General features: G+C 31.6%; 1 protein-coding gene across 1 annotated transcript; it reads left to right on the forward strand.

Annotated features, from left to right (window-relative positions):
* Positions 1-320: 320 nt before the first annotated feature.
* On the forward strand, positions 321-13,598 carry LOC145279768 (E3 ubiquitin-protein ligase TRIM13-like). Its single transcript, XM_080131085.1, has 2 exons — positions 321-1,680; positions 13,430-13,598. Exon 1 carries the CDS (start codon positions 692-694, stop codon positions 1,655-1,657), a length of 966 nt encoding a protein of 321 aa, XP_079987211.1. The 5' UTR covers positions 321-691; the 3' UTR covers positions 1,658-1,680; positions 13,430-13,598.
* The last annotated feature ends 6,800 nt before the right edge of the window (positions 13,599-20,398 follow it).

A 20,398-nucleotide genomic window follows, 5' to 3' on the forward strand; every position in this document is an offset into this window, starting at 1 on the left:
TAAAAAAAAAAACTTGTGCAGATTGGGATTGTTTTCCAGCTACTAAATAAAGGTAAATAACTCTGATTCTTCTGTTTTTTACGCCATGTGTGTATATGTGTGCGTAAGCGGATGAAATGGGCTGGGCCAAGAAGAAAGAGTAGAGTGAGAGAACGGAAAACGAGAAAGAAGTTTTAATAGAAGTATGTTATTTTTTTTGTCCCAGGCAACGTCAGATAGGCATGCTGATTATTTAGAAAAGCTATTTTAAACATGGAGACAAGCAACCGGAAGTGAAGTGGAGACACGAATCGTAAAAATAACCGAATTATTTCCCTTACGTAAACTCAATGCAACGTCTGTGCATAGCAAACACGAGTACGCCTTATATGTTACTTCTCTAAACATGCACGCTTTAATATTGAACACATGAACTCAGCAAGGAATTTAGCAAGTTATGGGACCAGCAATTTAACAAAGTGTTAATAACTTAATATATTAATACTTTCTTCTGAATCAACCTTACAAAACAAACTTGTATTTACATTTGTCGTTGTGAAACTGCAATAATTGGAAATTTCCATACAAAGTGAAACTAATATTGTTTAAAGCAGTTATCATGCACATTTTTTAACAAACAAGACAGCGAAGGAGAGTGAGAAAAAAAGGAAAAGAAAAAACAAACAAACAAAAAACAAAAAAAGATAAGAAAATGGATTCTCAAAAAATATGTTCAATTTGCAGGGGATCTTTCAAAAAACCAAGAGCCCTTCCATGTGATCATTATTTTTGTACTGAATGCCTACAGAAATGTATAAATTTTGCTCCGAACAATTATTTTCAATGTCCCTTGTGTCGAGACCCCACTGCACCAGATGACAAACATTTACCTTTAGATCGCTGGGCGAAGGGTTTCCCTATCATCAACACGGAAACAAAAGAGGAAAATCCATGTCCATTGTATTGTACCGATTGCATGGAAAGTGGCCTTTACGTCGACGCTTTTGTTGTTTGTTTAAAGCGTCGCGTGAGATTGTGTTATGCCTGTTCTAAGAAAAATAATCAAGTTGACCAACAGGTGTCTGAAGATCAGCAAAATTTATCTGAAAATCCGGTGACCGAAGGTTTGTTCATTTGTTGGAACTGTAGTACGTTTTCCAACGCTCAGAATTACCTTTCCAAACATGCGGTTTGCATTGCGAATAATGCCGACGCTGTCCAACCTGTTATCCGTGCATCTAAAGAGATGCGTGAAAAAATGGAAGGCGTAATTAACAACATGGATGACCTTCAAAGGAAGGCGCACGACATTCTGATCGACTTGTCAAAACTTGGTCAACGATGGCAACACGAAGACTTTCAAGAAAGGGTCCTGTTTTCGATGGATGAAAATAGCATGAAGAACTACAGCAAGCACTTAACGACCCTTGATGAAACTATGAGTGAGATCCAATATATGCCGAAAAGAATGATTGATTATTTGGAAAGTCAGGAGTTTATCCAAAAAATCACAGACGATCTCGAATATTTGAAAAAACAATCACTTATCGACCATGATATTGAAGAATCTCTGGCTCATTACAAGAATAAGTTGGCTAAAATTGCAGAAACAACTAAGTATTTGGAGGAGCTGTCATTCCAGGCATTCGAGGAAGCAGTATCTGCTATTTCGGCCTAAAACTGGCCTTTGATAGCAAAATCGTAAGTTTATATTTTATAATCTTGTAATTTACTCATTTGGTCATAGTCACAGAAGAAAAATTCTGTTTAGGCAACAAAATGAGTTTAATGTTATTGTTTTTGTTATATATTACTAAATGCGGAAGTGTTTCCATGAATTCGAGGAAGCATTACCTTCTACATATGGCTACGACTGGCAATTCTCTTAACACGGCACAAAGTAAGTAAAGCAAAATAATTTGTTTTTTTATTAATTTTCAAACTGTATTGAGAATTGGAATAGCATTTGTTAAGTAAGTACATTTACTCGTTCGGTAAAGTCACTAAACGTCGTATTGCGTTGATGGCGAGAAAATAATTCTATGTGGGTATTAAAAATGCTTTTCTTAAATATTACATGAGAGGTCATTTCTAGTCAAAATTGATTTTATTTCACGCATCTAAACTCGAGAAATACACGGTTTAAATATGTAAACATTACGTAAAAAAATAAATAAATAAATAAATAAAAATAACATGGCGGTCTTAGGATCGTTACTCAAGGGAAACGCCTTTATCTTTTTGATAATTAAGTATTATTGCTTAAAACCACATATTTAAAAAATTCATTCTGTCGATCCTAGCGCCTTAATTTAATTTGAAAAGTCATATGTGGCATCACAGTTTGTGATTAAAAGAATATTTTTCTTAATTTAGTTTTTACTTCAGATGAAAAAATGACTAAAAAAAAAACGGGTTTGTATTACTAAACACAGATCCGAAAAAGTTGTCAAAAAACAAATATATAACAAATAAATGTTATCAAAGGCAAGAGAAGTTACTTTTCTACTTAACGGGATATTTTTTTTAGTATTTTTATTTAATGTAACATGTTTTTTTTTTGTTTTTTACTCATTTTCCAAACTAACCGTGTTCAAGAGAATCGGGCGCCATTTTAAATTTTCCAATACATCAGTAAACACTGTGTGTTTTTCGAGTTGAATAACCATGTTGCATCAAATAAAAACACTAAAATAGTATCCAGTTAGGTACAAAAGTAACTTATCTTGCCTTTGATAACATTTATTTGTTATATATTTGTTTTTGGTGCTTCTACAGTTTATCGCCAAAAATGGAGACACCATTTATTTTGAGCACCTGTCGATTAGAATCAGGGAGAGAAATCAGTATTTTAAACTATGGCCTAAGTAGGAAATAAATACAAAAAAATTTAAACTAGATATTAATTACATCCGGAAAGAACTATGAAAAAAAGTAAATAAAAAATTGAAAGATCCGCAATTATTTAATTGGAAATGTTTCGATTTAATTAATGAAAACGGGGAAGCTTTTCATGAAACGTATATATCTTTTTATTATTAAAAACAAAAAATAAAAACATTATTAAAAGCAGAAAATGAAAATGACATTCATAATTGTTTAAACTGGGTGGGCGCCATTTGAAAACCAAAATATTTATTGTATAAAATTGTATCAAAATATAATTGTAAAGACATTTATTGAAAAATCTGCATAAGAAAATATCATTTTAATAAAATAATTTTGTAAATTTTTTATTTATTTTCTACTTCGGTCATAGATTAAAATACTGATTTCTCCTTCTGATTTTAAAGACAGGTGCCCCCCCCCACCAAAAAATGGCGTCTATATTTTCGACGATACCTGTAGAGAATTTAGGAAAACTCGTCCCGGGAAAACTCGTCTCGGGAAAACTCGTCTCGGGAAAACTCGTCTCGGGAAAACTCGTCTCGGGAAAACTCGTCCCCTTTCGCTAGGTAGGAAAACTGGTCCCTAATTGAATAAATATCGATTGAAAACACATTTTATGATCGTTCCTGAAGGAGATATTGTTTTTTAAAATAAACTATAGCCCCCCCCCCCATAATATTTTTAAAAAAATATTTTTACTTGTTTAATGTTTTTTGTTTTTGTTTTTTTAAATAAAATCGATTTTGTAAGTGTCCGTTTTCTACCTAACTGGCTAAGTTCTTAGTGGTTTAACTTATTTTAAAGCGTTTATTATGTTCATACAAAGTTAATTAAAAAAAATTTTTTGTTCTTATTTTAACGATGTTTTTTGGAGTCATAAAAACAATAAAAAAAAACAAAACCCAAAAATTAAAAAAACAGGGAGCGATTCCATTCGATTCTTCGTTACGCTTTTGGTTTTGTTTTTTAATTATGATAGTTTTTTGTTGCTATGTTTTTGTTTTCTCTCATACCAAATGCACTCATGCGTTATTTAAAATTATGATTTTATCAATTATCAACATTTATTGTCGTCCTGTCAAATTTTGCAAAAATTAACTAATAAATTAAAAGCGAAATATTTTTTTGGCGCGAGAGATGCCATGTGCTAACAATCTCTCGTTAACTCATTTTTGATTTTTTAAATTTTTACTTCAAAATTCTAAAATCAATCATTAAGAGAGAAAGTAATCACTAAATAAATTTATTAATCAATTTTATTGAAAACTCCGCTATCGTTTATCAAGAATCTTTTTAATTTCATTTTTTGTTGGTTGCTTTTCGAAGGGAGATATAGGTTTTATCTCCCCCCTCTTTCTCTAAATTATATTTTAAAAAATATTAAAATTTATTATTTTCTTTTTAAAACCAAATCTCCCTCAGTAATTTCTTTAATTTTCTATTTTTTAGCGATTATCAAGACCCCCTAAGATGTGATATACCGGGCATTATTTCTCGTTCTCCTGTAACACTCGACCGACATGTTTTTTGTTTGTTTTCTGTTTTTTTTTTCTTTACCAAATAAACGATTCCAAATAAATTAAATAAACAACATAGTCGGCGAGGTAGAAAAATCGATTTTACCCTTTTATAAACAACAGTATATAAGTAAATTCTTTTTATATTAATATAAAAAAAAAATATGCGGTCTCGTTTATGAACATAATAAACGCTTTTATTAAAAACACAAAAAAAAACATTAAACAAGTAAAAATATTTTTAAAAAAATATTATGGGGGGGGGGCTATAGTTTATTTTAAAAAACAATATCTCCTTCAAGAACGATCATAAAATGTGTTTTCAATCGATATTTATTCAATTAGGGACCAGTTTTCCTACCTAGCGAAAGGGGACGAGTTTTCCCGAGACGAGTTTTCCGGAGACGAGTTTTCCCGAGACGAGTTTTCCCGAGACGAGTTTTCCCGGGACGAGTTTTCCCGGCACCACCTGTAGAAGTACCTTGTTTTTGACAATTTTTTCGAATCTGTGTATAGTAATACAAACACCATAAATACCGTGTTTTCTTTTGTTTCGTAATAACACAAGAATTGTTTAAACTAAATTAATTCGGTGCTTGTCTACAACTGGGCCTATAACAAAAAGTTTTCAAGAAGTTTTTAAAAAAATCTTTATGTATGTACTTATCACTAGGTGAGTCAGAATTTTTCAGGAAATACATACAATAAACACAATTTTACGTAAAACGAGCACCCAAATGTTGACCCCACCCCCTCCCCAACAAAAAGTCTGTGTTCCTATTTTGGATGGGGGGGGGGGCGAGATACTCGACTTTGAAAAAAAAAAAAGATGGCACCCCCCTTTTTTTCTTAAACAAACAGGTGGCCATAAAGTGGGTGCTCATTATACGTTAAATTTTTATAGAAAAGTGATCCCCAAAAGCTATACATGTGTTAATTTTAAAGGATTTTTTCTAGAGGGTGGAAGTCAATTGTCTGCCCTTGTTGAACCTACATTCCCGTGATTCCCAAGAGGTGTCGCTAGCAGCGTATCATTTAAAATAAACATGGCGTAATGTTTTTCTCCGATAAAATGTGTCATATTTGATTTTCTTAAAAAAAAAAAAAACTACTTGATTGATTTACGTGCTTTTTGGAATATGATATCTTCGTGCGGTGATAGGTACATACATCATAAAGATTTTTTTAAATTTTACTTGAAAAAAAATTTTTTATAGGCCCGATTGTAGACAAGCACCGAATTAATTTTTCTAAATAAAATATTTGCTTTCTTTGATAATACGTGTTTTCTTTTTATTGTTTCGTAATAACACAATTGTTAAAACTAATTTATTTTTTTTAAATAAATATAGTTTCGTTTTTCATGTCTTCCGTCCGTTTTCATTACATAATCAACCGTATCCACTTCCGGTAGCTTGATTTTTTTTTTCCGAGCAGTGATCTGACATTACCTAAAACTATACAAATTTATTTTCTTGTGGGGGTGAGGGCGTTTTAAAATTATGAAGTGAATAGTATCAGTAAGTAAAGAATTGCCTTTTAGAAAGGTTTTATTAACTGTAAAATACACGTACGCTCTTGAAAGGATCGAGCGGGAAAATGAAACAGAGGGCGCTTTTATTATGAATGTCAATCCCAAGGGGGATAACTCTTAACAACAAATTAAATCATAACATTTTCCCCGTCCTAAAGTATTCAAGTAAGGGGTAATTAATTATAGATAATTATAGACAATTTTTTTTTTTTTTTTTTTTTTTTTTATAATCACATAAGAATCATTTTATTTACAAATAACATATGAACCCAAACTGCAGTTTTTTCAGTATTTAGTCACAAAATCCTTATATTTACTAGGGAATTGTCGAACTCGGGACGACCTCCGCACAGATTGGCAGGAATGCTGATTTTCAGTATTATTTTTTAGTGAAATCTGATTTTCTTCAAGATCAGACGATTGATTTTTGTCTTCCTCATGACCAATGTTTTCATTAGTAGAAGGTTCAAATAAAGTCTCTGAAGTAGTAGGATTATTATTAGAGTTTTCTTCATTTGATGAGTTTGGAGCTAAGTCTCGAACGTTGACAGTGGTTTCAGTACCAGAAGGTAGTTGAACATAAGCGTAGTGGGGGTTGACATCTATTAGGGTGGCAGGCGTTACAGGAGGGTCATGTTTACTTGTTTTAGTGTGGTTTCTAATATATATCGGGCCTGGTTTAACCCAAGAAGGAATTGAAATTCCGGAAGCAGATTTACGACTATATTTAAATAGTCTATCATGGGGAGTCATATTAGTGGCAGTACAAAGTAATGATCTAATTGAATGAAGTGCGTCCGGTAGTATGTCTTCCCAATAAGGTAGTTTCATTTGATTAGAATGTAATGTTGTTTGAATGGCCTTCCATAAGGTACCGTTGAGTTTTTCAATCTGTCCATTACCTTCCGGATGATATCTACTTGTTTTAGAAGTAGCAATTCCTTTTTTGTGTAAAAAATCCTTTATTTCTCTTGCTAAGAAATCAGAAGCACGGTCAGTATGTATCATGTCAGGCAAACCAAAAATTGAAAAGAGTTTGTTTAGACAGTGGATAATGGTTTTGCTTGTCATATCTCTGCAAGGAAAAGCGAAAGGAAAACGGGAATACTCATCAATTAGAGTAAGTAGATATTTGTTGCCATGTATAGAAGTAGGTAGAGGGCCTTTAAAATCAAGATTTAATCGTTGAAAAGGTAATATGGCTTGAATGAGAGTCCCTCCATTGGTATTGGCGAATTTGGGTTTCAGTAATTGACAGGATGAGCAAGAGTCAGTAATATTCTTAATTTGATCCAAAGTAAAAGGGAGGTTCCTCGTTCTTATAAAATGGCTTAGTCTTGAAACACCAGGATGACATAATTGTTTATGTAAATCACGAAGATCTTGTAGATTGTAAGTAAGAGCAGAGATGCGAGAGAATGTGTCAGCAGCAATATTTTCAGGTCCAGGTCGATAAACTATAGTGAAATTGTATTGGGATAATTCTATACGCCAACGACATATTTTGTCATTCTTAATTTTTGATTTTCTTTTATTGTCGAATATGAAGCTGATGCTCTTCTGATCTGTGATGACTTTAAAGTGCCTGCCGAGTAGAAAATGTCGCCACTTACGGAGAGCTTCTACAATAGCGGCTGCCTCTTTTTCTACTGCATGGTGCTTAATTTCGTTAGTATTGAGAGTTCTTGAAAAAAATGCAATAGGACGACCTTCTTGATTTAGTGTTGCAGCAATGCAATAGTTACTAGCGTCCGTTTCTACTTCAAATTCTTTATTTGGATCTACCGTTATTAAAGTGGCGTCTTTTAGATCATTTTTCAATGTTTGAAAAGATTTTAATACAGATGGAGGTAATGGAAATTCTTTGTTTTGATTTAGTAATAAAATTTTATCAGAAAATTTTTTAATGAATTTGCAGTAATAGGAAAACATTCCAACTATTCTTTTTTGAGATTTAAGATTCAGCGGAGGTGGCATTTCGAGTAATGGTTTTAGTCTTTGATAATCGGGAGCTATTTGATTATTTTCTATGGTGTAGCCGAGTAGAGTAATAGAACTAGAAGAAATTATGCTTTTATTTTCATTTAAAGTGATGTTATATTGTTTAGCAATTTTGTAGAATTTTTGAAGATTGTAATCGTGTTCTTCTTGATTTTTTCCACATATAGTTACGTTATCAACATACACAAAGGTATCGGTTAGATTTTCTTTTTCTATAATATAGTCTATGCTCCTCTGGAAAGCACTTACTCCATTGGTGACGCCAAAAGGAAGACGAGTAAATTGAAAAAGTTTGCCACTTACTTCAAACGCAGTGAATTTACGATCAGCATGATTTATAGGTATTTGGTGATAAGCAGATTTTAGGTCGAGAGTAGAGAAGATGTTATATTGAGCGATGTCGTCTACCATCTTACTGATATTAGGCATTGGGTAAGCGTCTAGTTCCGTGAATCTATTAATGGTATCGCTGTAGTCGACTACCATTCTTTTCTTATGATTCTCATTCGAAGTTACAAGAACTTGCGCTCGCCACGGAGATATCGAAGGTTCAATTATGCCTTCTTTCAACATTCTAGCAGTCTCTTCTTTTATGAATTTGTTGGCGGCAAAAGTGTAACGTCGGGATTTTGTCGCAATAGGAGTAGTATGAGGAGAAAGATTAGAAAAGAGAGGAGGGGGTGGAACGTTTATGGTAGGAAAAAAATTATTCGTGTTTATAGCTCCAATTATAAGTTTGTCTCTAGGACCGTCGAATTTAAGTGTTACTTTTTTATATTTTTTTAAAATATCTTTTTCAATGATTTCAATTGTTATTCCAGAATGGGTTTTATCTTTCAGTATTAAATCCACGACAGCTTCGCCAGTTATTTTAGCATGTTGATCGGAAGCAGCCAGAGCTATAGTTTTGTTTTTAGGTATTGTGAAGAGTTTAAGTTTTTTAGCAGTATTTTCATTAATGAATGTTTTTACACTGCCGGAGTCCACCATAGCGTTCACGAAGTGCCCGTTAATTTGGCATTGAGTGAATGTGACATCTTTGGAGTTAGTTCCTAGTCAGGATAGAGAAGGTGAGGGGTAGTCAGAGTCGTCATAAAGAACAGCAGTATGAGTGTTAGAAATAGAAGATTTACACACTTTAGCCCAATGACCATTTTTTTTTGCATTTTTTACATTCGGCGTTTCGTGCAGGACATAAATATCGAGGATGACGTGATTTTCCACAGAAAAAACAAACCCCTTTTGGATGCATATTTTCTTTAGTCACAGCTATACGATTGTAGCCCGAAGGATTATTTGTAGCTGCTACAGTAAAGTTATTTGCGTAGCTTATCGAATGCTTTTCTGCTTGTTCAAGAGATCTGGCCGTGGCATATGTGTCTTGTAAAGTCAGGATGGGTTTTTCTAACAGTCATTGTCGGATGGACGAAGAAGAAATTCCACCGATGAAAGCTTCCCGAATGTATTGATTTTTGTTTTCTTCAGCAGAAACCGCTTCGAAGTTACATGTTTTGGCAAGCATTTCCAATTGTAGTATGAAGGCATCTATATTTTGTGTTGTTTGTTGCTTCGTCGTCATCAATCGATATCTATTATAAACAATATTTTCAGGTTTTAAATAAGCGGCGTCCAATGTTCTTAATGCACTATCGTAGTCGGTTTTATCGCTTATTGAATCGAAAACAGAGGCTGAAATACAATTGATCAAGGCAAAGAAATTATCTGAAGTGTTTTCGATTAATCCGTTATTATGTGAGCGGATATAATTCTGGAGGGTTAATTTCCAATGCCTATAGGATTTTTCGGAATTAGGGCATGTAGGTTCCACCTCGAATCTGTCGGGACGTAAGATTCGATCCATTATTTTTTTTTTTTTTTTTTTTTTTTCTTTTTTTACAGTTAATAAAATTGAAGTGAATAGTATCAGTAAGTAAAGAATTGCCTTTTAGAAAGGTTTTATTAACTGTAAAATACACGTACGCTCTTGAAAGGATCGAGCGGGAAAATGAAACAGAGGGCGCTTTTATTATGAATGTCAATCCCAAGGGGGATAACTCTTAACAACAAATTAAATCATAACAATCTACCTCAGTATTTTCTTTAATTATCTATTTTTTGAGCGATTATCGAGATTCTTAAGACGTGATCCTCTCATGTCGGACATTTTTTTGTCCAAAAGTAACACTAGTTGCGGTTTCAAAAATCACCGTCTCCATTTTTTTTTCTTCACCCTCACTGTTTTCTCTACGTCTGCCTTTCCTTAAGCAAAGGCTGCAAAAACTAATGTATGAACAACATTCGGTTTCAGTGTATACACCGCTTTCCCTTTCTTTCCGTCTTTGACCAAGACCGTCTTTATAACGAAAGCCACGCTTTGACCCCTTTACGCACGTGGGAATTCAAATGTATTAAGCTTAACGTTAATAAGTCAAACAATTGACGTTTTACTTTTAGACGAAATTAATTCAAACAGAATCAACAAACTCCCAAGTTACTTTTGATTGCAAAAATTTCGTTCTGGAATTAATTAGTCATTTGTGAGTCTTGTGGGAGCGACAACTCTAACATCACTCTGCCTAAACGAATACAGCCCGCCTCGCCAAGGAATTCCCAGGAGCAGCAGTCTCAGCAGCAGTTCAAACCAGCCCTTTTCAGGGCTAATAAGTTTTTCTACCATTAATGTGATTCACTACTGCTTGCCTCCTGAGACCCACCATCGTACTTGCTTTCAACACGCACGACTAGTGGAACTAAAAAAGAATGCATGCAAAATACCCACCAAGGCAAATCGTCCCGCAACAAATACAATCAACCAATTTGATTGGTCTAAAACAAAGACAATGGGATGCATGATGTAATTGTCAAATTTCTTACACAAAATAGTGTCTAGCGTTACGCCGTGAATTAACTAAAAACAGCCGTGAATTACCCTCTAAATATTTGAAGTTTTGATAATGAATTTAGGAAAACTCGTCCCTTATTGAATAAATATCGATTAAAAACACATTTTATGGTCGTCTTTGAATGAGATAATGTTTTTAAATAATATTTTTGTTCACTGTTGTTTTTAAAAAGTAAAATCAAATCTATTTTCTAAGTGTCCGTTTTCTACCAAACTGACCAAGTTATTAGAGGTTCCACTTATTTTAAAGCGTTTCTGTGCAAAAACGAAACTAGACTGCATAATATTAAAAAAATATTTATACTTATTTACTCTTTTTAAAAGGGCAAAATCGATTTTTCTACCTAGCTAAGTTGTTAGTGGTCTAATTAATTTAATTAAGCGTTTATTCAGAAAAAAAGTGACGTTGAGTGTTACGTGAGAACGAGAAATAATATCCCATATCAGGGTATCACATCTTAGGGGTCTTGATAATCGCTAAAAAATAGAAAATTAAAGAAAATACTGAGGGAGATTTGGTTTTAAAAAGAGCCTCCACCCCCCCAAAAGCAAATAAATTGGGTTTGTATTACTGTACACATAGATTCGAAAAAGTTGTCAAAAAACAAATATATAACAAATAAATGTTATCAAAGGCAAGATAAGTTACTTTTCTGCCAAACTGGATATATTTTTTGTGTTTTTATTCAATGTAACAATAACATGTTTATTCAGCTCGAAAAACATGCAGTGTTTACCGATGTATTGGACAATTCAAAATGGCGGCCAACTCTCTCTCTCTTAAACACGGTAAGTTCGAGAAAAGGTGTTATAAATAATAAACTAGACGAAATACTGTTAGAAATTCGCTCAATATATATTACCGTGACATAGGTTGACATATATTCGGTGTTTTTTTTAATAGTATTTTGTCTAGTTTATTATTTATAACACCTTTTCTCGAATTTTCCGTGTGTAAGAGAGAGTCGGCCGCCATTTTGAATTGTCCAATACATCGGTAAACACTGCATGTTTTTCGAGCTGAATAAATATGTTACATTGAATAAAAACACAAAAAATATATCCAGTTTGGCAGAAAAGTAACTTATCTTGCCTTTGATAACATTTATTTGTTATATATTTGTTTTTTGACAACTTTTTCGAATCTATGTGTACAGTAATATAAACCCAATAAATTTTTATATTTTTTAAATATAATTTAGAGAGAGATGGTCGGGGATTAAAAGCTATATCTCCCTCCGAAAACAAAACGATAAACAACAATAAAATATGAAATTGAAAAGATTCTTGATAAACGGTAGCGGAGTTTGATAAAATAGATTAACAAATTTCTTAATTGACTACGTTTTCTCTTAATAATTGAGTCAACAATTTTGAAGTAAAAATAACAAAAAATTTAAAATGAGTGAACGAGAGATTTTTAACACACGGCATCTTATTTATTTTATTTGTTATTACAATTTTTTTATTTCTAGTAGTTAGGTAGAAGAGTAACTTATCTTGCCTTTGATAAGTTTACATTTTTATGTTATTTTTTGACTACTTTTTCATACTAATTATGTATTGTAAAACGAACCGTATTATGCATTAATTCAACAATATCTAAAATTGCTTTTTGGGGTGCTCGTGAACTTATGTTACCGTGCTATAGGTATCCCCAAAATAATGTGAAAAATGGAGCGCATGTTCCCGTGACGTTAGACTTGTGTTAACTATACGAACTATGTTACCGTGCTATTAAAAAAAAATATATATATATAGTATTGTCAAGTTAAATTCAAGTTTTTGTTGCTTATTTACTAGATTAGCACCTGTGGCAATAAAGAAAAATGAACTTTTATCGTGTACCTACTTGTCACAGAATGAATATTCCAAAAATCACAAAAATTGATCAAGTATTTTTTTTTTCAGAAAAAACAAAAAAACAAAACAAATTTGCCGTTTTTTTCTTTCTTTTTTTTTTTTTTAACGATTAGTGACGGCCGAAGCCATTTTAATATTCAAATTTTTCAAATTCAAATTGTTCAAACTTATATAAAAATTACCCTTCTAAAATAATGTTTTCATTATTTGAAAATTTAATGTTCTGAAAAAAAAAAAAAAAAAGTTATGTTCGTAAATTGTTTGATTTTAAATCGTACGTTTCGGTTGTCTGCGACATTACTCAAAGGAAAAAAAAATTTGAAAGTCGGTTGTCTGGCCTTGATCCCTTCATGAACGTTACCCCCACCCCCGCATTGACACGGAATAAAATTTTATTTTCTTGAATGAAAAAAAAAAAGAAGATTACTTAATCAAATTATGTGATTTTTTTTTTTTAAATATTTAATCTTTGTTCCGTGACTAGTATGTACATCATACAGACTTTTAGTTTCTTTACTTTTAATTGTCTCCATAAGTGCCAATCTAAATAAGCACCCTTTTTAAAACTAAATTGTTAGGTGAAAGTACAGAATTACAAAACACACTTCTCACGTTAAGAATGGATTTCTACATAAAAACGTTATTATTTCAGCACAGTAACATAAGTGTATAAGTACTCTTTTTTGTTTTCGTTATAATTTACGGTAATAATAATTTGTAATATTTACAATAATTTCATTACAGGTGTCCGGGTATATTATTGGCAATTATTACTGTCATAAAAAATATTAATAGTGCAACAAAAAAGACTCCCTGGCAACGTCGAGCATATACAGTGTTTTGATTGAACGAAGTTAGAAATAAAAAACAACCTACTTCCTCGTTAAAAAAGAAAAAACAATTAAAAAAAAAGACACTTTTCGGTTTCATTTAAATTAATTTGTTGTTGGCCCTTCAGAGTTGTTTTAATGAAAAAATGTTTAAAATTATTTATCAAAATAGCCAATGAAGTAATTTGAAATTTAAGGGGAGGGGGAACTCATGCTTTGAATATTTAAAACCTGAAAGCCGGTGTTTTCGTTTTTTTTTTTATGTGTATGCTCTGAATATTTGCCGATTTTACAATATTTTCATTTTAACTTTACATTTTAAAAAAAGAATTAACATTAACATGTAATATCAGTCCTGATACTATACTTTATCTTTTATCTATTTATTTTATCATATTTTTACTCTTCAAAATAAAATTCATGTTAAAGTTATAGGGAAATGAGAAAACGGAATGAGGCTGCATGTTCACATCATATCGGGGTCACCAAATATTGAAATAAGACAATGAAATGGAGTTTCATTCTATATTAATGAACAAACTTTATTTGTCATTTTCGTTAGTAGCTTTGGAAGAAGAGAGAAACATATTAGTAAGAGAGTTCATTGAAAGAGAGAGAAACGTGTTTAGCATGTTGAAGTCTTCTTGTGTGAAGATAGAATTAATATATTGCCAGCTTGTTGATGAAAGAACAACACGTGTTTATAGCTAGTTGCCGCCGGGATGAAGGAAGCCGCTTAAAGGAGAAAGCTCGTAGTACTCATGTACTGAAGCCACCAGGCGATTTTTTTTTTTTTTTTTTTTTTTTTTTTTTTTTACACAGTACATTACGTTAGTATGTTTGCTGTTGGGCAGACCAGTGAGAAAGAGAATTAAAGGTTTGTGATTTCGCCTTTTATATACTCGGTCACGTGACTGAGAGCTGGCTTGTCCAATCACAAGCCAGGGAGAAATGGATTTCAAATCTAAAAGTTGTGAGAAGTAGTCTCTGCTTGTAGTAGCGGGTGTCGGCTGCTACAAAGTGTAGTATCTGTTTCGACATTATACTTTATCGCTCCCGTAGGAAATTTAATCATACATAATTTAGCACTTGGTAGAGAGAAATTAACGCAACGAATGAAAGGCAAACTTACCTGGTATGATGAAAAACCAGTCTTCCTTAAGGTGTTGCAAAAATCATTGCATCGTTTTGCATCTCTGTTGAGTTTAATAGTTGACTTCATAAGAAGTGTTAGTTGAATCTCTATCGAGTAGAGTTTAAAGTTCTTGGTAAGGTTCCATTTAGTTATGGCTCTTGTTGAATAAAAGTTCTTCGAATAGTAAAATACGCTATCAATATTATTCGCTGATGTAAGAAAACGTTATAACGTCTTTAATGAAACCTAATTAGTTAGGTATAATAATCTGTCTGAGGAGAGAGAAAAAAGGTGCCATTCGCCCTTAAATTAACGACTCCATAAAGGAAAGATGAAAATCATGTCTCACCTTTCAAAAATGAATACATGAAGTCACTTATTAGCAGTTTAAACACTGGCGTGCCCAGTTTTCCTATTTCAATCCACCAATCAAAAAGGGCTGTCATAGAACATAGCATTTATTCATCAATCAATGAAAGTTTGCATTTCAAGTTATGCAATTTCTAACACTCCAGTCTAAAAGGACTTCTACACTGACGAGGACAGAAAAAATACAGTACTATGCATTATTATTTATTTATTTTAAATAAAAAATAATAAAATAAACAGAAAAGAAAATATAGTAAAATCGGCAAATATTCAGAGCAGATGTAAAAAAGCATTGGTTTTACAGTTTTTAAAATATACAAAGCAGACGGTTTTTTTTTCTCACATTTCAATTGATTGGTTAATTTGAATCGTGTAAGACAATTTCTTGATTGTGATTTTTAAAGGGCATAAAAATACTGCCAAATAAAATGAAGGGTGAATTTTACTTTTTAAAGCGATTACATGTGATTTTACGACATTGCTCGTCGTATTTAAGGTTATTAGTTGAAGGAATTAGTTAACTGCCTTAAAAAGTTATAACTTTTTAAAAAAATTATTTATGGCATATCAATCTTTTCATACCGAATCTGATCCTTTTAGTAAAGGTTTTTTGTTTAAAGTTCTTTATATCTTCACATATTTATTCATGGTGTTGGGTTTGATTGTTTTTTTGGTTGTTTTTGGCTTTGCAAAATATAAAAAAAAAACCTGCTTGCATACCTTCACAATATTTGTAAAACATAAATAATCATTTATTTTCGTCTTTTAATTTAAAACTTTTATCTTTTATCAGTTTTATTAACTAGTTTTATTTTATGAGCTTCCATTTACCATGAAGAAAAAGATCAAGACGTGTGGCTCATTTGAGTTTGCTGTATTTTCAACCAAAATACTACCTTTTTCTAATTTTATTTTTCTTAGCTAAAAGATGAATTATAGTATATACACTTTACCAATATTTTATTTTTAGTCTGCTTTAGTCACATGTTTTTTTTTTCACTTGTGTATGTTAAGTTTGAAGGACAATGTTTTTGTTTCCATTTTTGAAGCATTTCAAGGGGAGATAATTCAAGAAATTCTTAAAAGTTTATAACTATTACTATATGTTTTACTGTCCACAGTTCATTAAAAAAGTGGTAAAAAATTCAAATACTTAACAAATAAATCTTATCAAAGCCAAGTGTAGCAATATGTTGTAGGCAAAATATCAGGAACAAAGATAGGAAATAGTTAGTTTCGCCCTCCACCGTCTACCTCTAGAAGAGAGGGATTTCTTGGCTGTAATGACCGTAGCGAAAGAAGAAGAAGGAGACAGAAAAAGAAAGAAAAAAAAAGCAGAAGAAAACTCACTTTTCACAGATTCATGGTTCGTCACAAAGAACAATCCAACCGCCAGAACCACCTATGCACAATCTTCCAAAGCGCTTCCTGACTGCTTCCCAGCATCCTGCCTTTATAGCGGCTGGTAATTATATATTTGCATAATCATGTGTGCGCACATGCGATTCTGCAAGAATTGCATGGAGTCAACACAATTAAAAACCCATGGACGCTATCTTAGAACTGTCTTCCACTAGACCCGCAACAAAACAAGAGACGTATCTGAGGTAAGCTCTTTATTTCCCCCCATTTCAGTTATTGCCAATTCCGCTACTCCAAGATAAGTTACTCTTGTACATATCTGGACAATTTTTTTTGTGTGGTTTTGCTCACTTCAAAACGTTTAATCGGTTCGAAAAACGAAGTATCTAGTGTTTACGTGAGAGCAGGTAAAATGGCTGCACGTAAAATTCAAAATGTTGAAAATGATTTAAAACTAAAAAAATTATACAAAATGCTGTTAGAAACCCACCCAATCTATGTTACTGTGATTAAACATTTTAAAGTGAGCAAAATCACAAAAAAATTGTCCAGGTAGGTACAAGAGTAACTAATCTTGCCTTTGGTAACATTTATTTGCTATGTATTTTTTTACCACTTTTTCAAAGGACTATTAACAGTAAAACATACCTGATTATTTTGATTTGTTACAGAAGTGTAAATTTGTAAAATTTCTTGTTTTTGTTTTTAGTCATACATTTTCATACAATGACTACTTTCATTCATTTCAAAACTGTTTTTCTTAGAGAGACTGTTTTATAAAAAGTTTGAAACAAATGCATTTATATATGAATGCAAAAAATGCTTATGGTAATTTATTTCGAAATTCTAATTATTTTATAAAAGTTAAAATTTTTTATTTTAATAAAAATTTAAAAATGAATATATATATATATATATATACAAAAGTATTTTTTATAGTTTAGATTAGTTCCAAAATGAATAACACCAGAAAAAATATTCTTACAAAACCCACACATTTAAAAGTGCAAAGTGAGACAAACAATCTGAATTTTTATCTTTATTATCTTTTCTTTATCATATAGAAAGTAAATGCAGTTTATCCTTATTCCATTGACAGCAATAGCTTTCATAACAAATTGATACATACAAAAAAATCTATTTCATCACTCAAATACAAAAAATGTAAGTCTGTGTTCTAAAAAATTTATTTATTTTCAATCAATTTAAAAAGATGTTATATTTAATCTTGTTCAATATTTTGTTCATCATTAGTCAAATTTAGAAGGAGGAGGACATCTACCCTCTCATTCAGGAATCTTTTTACTGTCCCCCTAAACATCATTACACCTCTAATATTATTAAAATACGAAAACTATATTTTTTGTCTTACTATGCACATTAAATGTGTGTTGTATGCAGACTCCAACCAAAAAGAGAGGATAAAAAAAAACAAAGAGAAAAGTTTAAATAAAACCCAACAATCAATGATTATTTATTTAACAAATATTGAAACACACACACCTACACACCCACCCACACCCACACCCACCCACCCACACACACATACACACACACGCGTGTGTGTATGTGTATGTGTGTGTGTGTGTGTGTGTGTGTGTGTGTGTGTGTGTGTGTGTGTGTGTGTGTGTGTGTGTAGTTGTGTTTACATGTGTGCAAGCAATATCTTTTTTCAACAGTTTACTTTCATTTTTTTCTACACTGACGGGGACAGAATAAATACAGTGCTATGCATTATTATTATTTTTTTTTTTTTGAAAAATAAAAAACAATAAAATAAACAGAAAAGAAAATATAGTAAAATCGGCAAATATTCAGAGCAGATGTAAAAAAGCATTGGTTTTACAGTTTTTAAAATATACAAAGCAGACGGTTTTTTTTTTGTTTCTTACATTTCAATTGATTAGTTAATTTGAATCATGTAAGACAATTTCTTGATTGTGATTTTTAAAGGGCATAAAAATACTGCCAAATAACATGAAGGGTTAATTTTACTTTTTAAAGCGATTACATGTGATTTTATGACATTGCTCGTCGTATTTAAGGTTATTAGTTGAAGGAATTAGTTAACTGCCTTAAAAAGTTATAACTTTTTAAAAAAATTATTTATGGCATATCAATCTTTTCATACCGAATCTGATCCTTTTAGTAAAGGTTTTTTGTTTAAAGTTCTTTATATCTTCACATATTTATTCATGGTGTTGGGTTTGATTGTTTTTTTGGTTGTTTTTGGCTTTGCAAAATATGAAAAAAAAAACCTGTTTGCATACCTTTACAATATTTGTAAAACATAAATAATCATTTATTTTCGTCTTTTAATTTAAAACTTTTATCTTTTATCAGTTTTACTAACTAGTTTTATTTTATGAGCTTTCATTTACCATGAAGAAAAAGATCAAGACGTGTGGCTCATTTGATTTTGCTGTATTTTCAACCAAAATACTACCTTTTTCTAATTTTATTTTTCTTAGCTAAAAGATGAATTATAGTATATACACTTTACCAATATTTTATTTTTAGTCTGCTTTAGTCACATGTTTTTTTTTTCACTTGTGTATGTTAAGTTTGAAGGACAATGTTTTTGTTTCCATTTTTGAAGAATTTCAAGGGGAGACAATTCAAGAAATTCTTAAAAGTTTATAACTATTACTATATGTTTTACTGTCCACAGTTCTTTGAAAAAGTGGTAAAAAATTCAAATACTTAACAAATAAATCTTATCAAAGCCAAGTGTAGCAATATGTAGTAGGCAAAATATCAGGAACAAAGATAGGAAATAGTTAGTTTCGCCCTCCACCGTCTACCTCTAGAAGAGAGGGATTTCTTGGCTTTAATGACCGTAGCGAAAGAAGAAGAAGGAGACAGAAAAAGAAAGAAAAAAAAAGCAGAAGAAAACTCACTTTTCACAGATTCATGGTTCGTCACAAAGAACAATCCACCCGGCAGAACCACCTATGCACAATCTGCCAAAGCACTGCCTGACTGCTTCCCAGCGTCCTGCCTTTATAGCGGTCGGCAATTATATATTTGCATAATCATGTGTGCGCACACGCGATTCTGCAAGAATTGCATGGAGTCAACACAATTAAAAACCCATGGATGCCATCTTAGAACTGTCTTCCGCTAGGCCCGCAACAAAACAACAGACGTATCTAAGGTAAGCTCTTTATTTTCCCCCATTTCAGTTATTGCCAATTCCGCTACACCAAGATAAGTTACTCTTGTACATATCTGGACAATTTTTTTGTGTGGTTTTGCTCACTTCAAAACGTTTAATCGGTTCGAAAAACAAAGTATCTAGTGTTTACGTGAGAGCAGGTAAAATGGCTGCACGTAAAATTCAAAATGTTGAAAATGATTTAAAACTAAAAAAAGTATACAAAATTCTGTTAGAAACCCACCCAATCTATGTTACTGTGATTAAACATTTTAAAGTGAGCAAAATCACAAAAAAATTGTCCAGGTAAGTACAAGAGTAACTAATCTTGCCTTTGGTAACATTTATTTGCTATGTATTTTTTTACCACTTTTTCAAAGGACTATTAACAGTAAAACATACCTGATTATTTTGATTTGTTACAGAAGTGTAAATTTGTAAAATTTCGTGTTTTTGTTTTTAGTCATACATTTTCATACAATGACTACTTTCATTCATTTCAAAACTGTTTTTCTTAGAGAGACTGTTTTATAAAAAGTTTGAAACAAATGCATTTATATATGAATGCAAAAAATGCTTATGGTAATTTATTTCGAAATTCTAATTATTTTATAAAAGTTAAAATTTTTTATTTTAATAAAAATTTCAAAAATGAATATATATATATATATATATATATATATATATATATATATATATATATATATATATATATATATATACACAAGTATTTTTTATAGTTTAGATTAGGTCCAAAATGAATAACACCAGAAAAAATATTCTTACAAAACCCACACATTTAAAAGTGCAAAGTGAGACAAACAATCTGAATTTTTATCTTTATTATCTTTTCTTTATCA

The sequence above is a fragment of the Euprymna scolopes genome, chromosome 7, assembly GCF_053919585.1.
Source record: "Euprymna scolopes isolate OS-2025 chromosome 7, ASM5391958v1, whole genome shotgun sequence".
In the NCBI taxonomy this organism is placed as follows: domain Eukaryota; kingdom Metazoa; phylum Mollusca; class Cephalopoda; order Sepiida; family Sepiolidae; genus Euprymna; species Euprymna scolopes.

What these genes read in the sequence shown, in the direction of transcription:
- LOC145279768 (XM_080131085.1), top strand. Translation starts at nt 692, where the DNA reads ATGGATTCTCAAAAAATATGTTCAATTTGCAGGGGATCTTTCAAAAAA.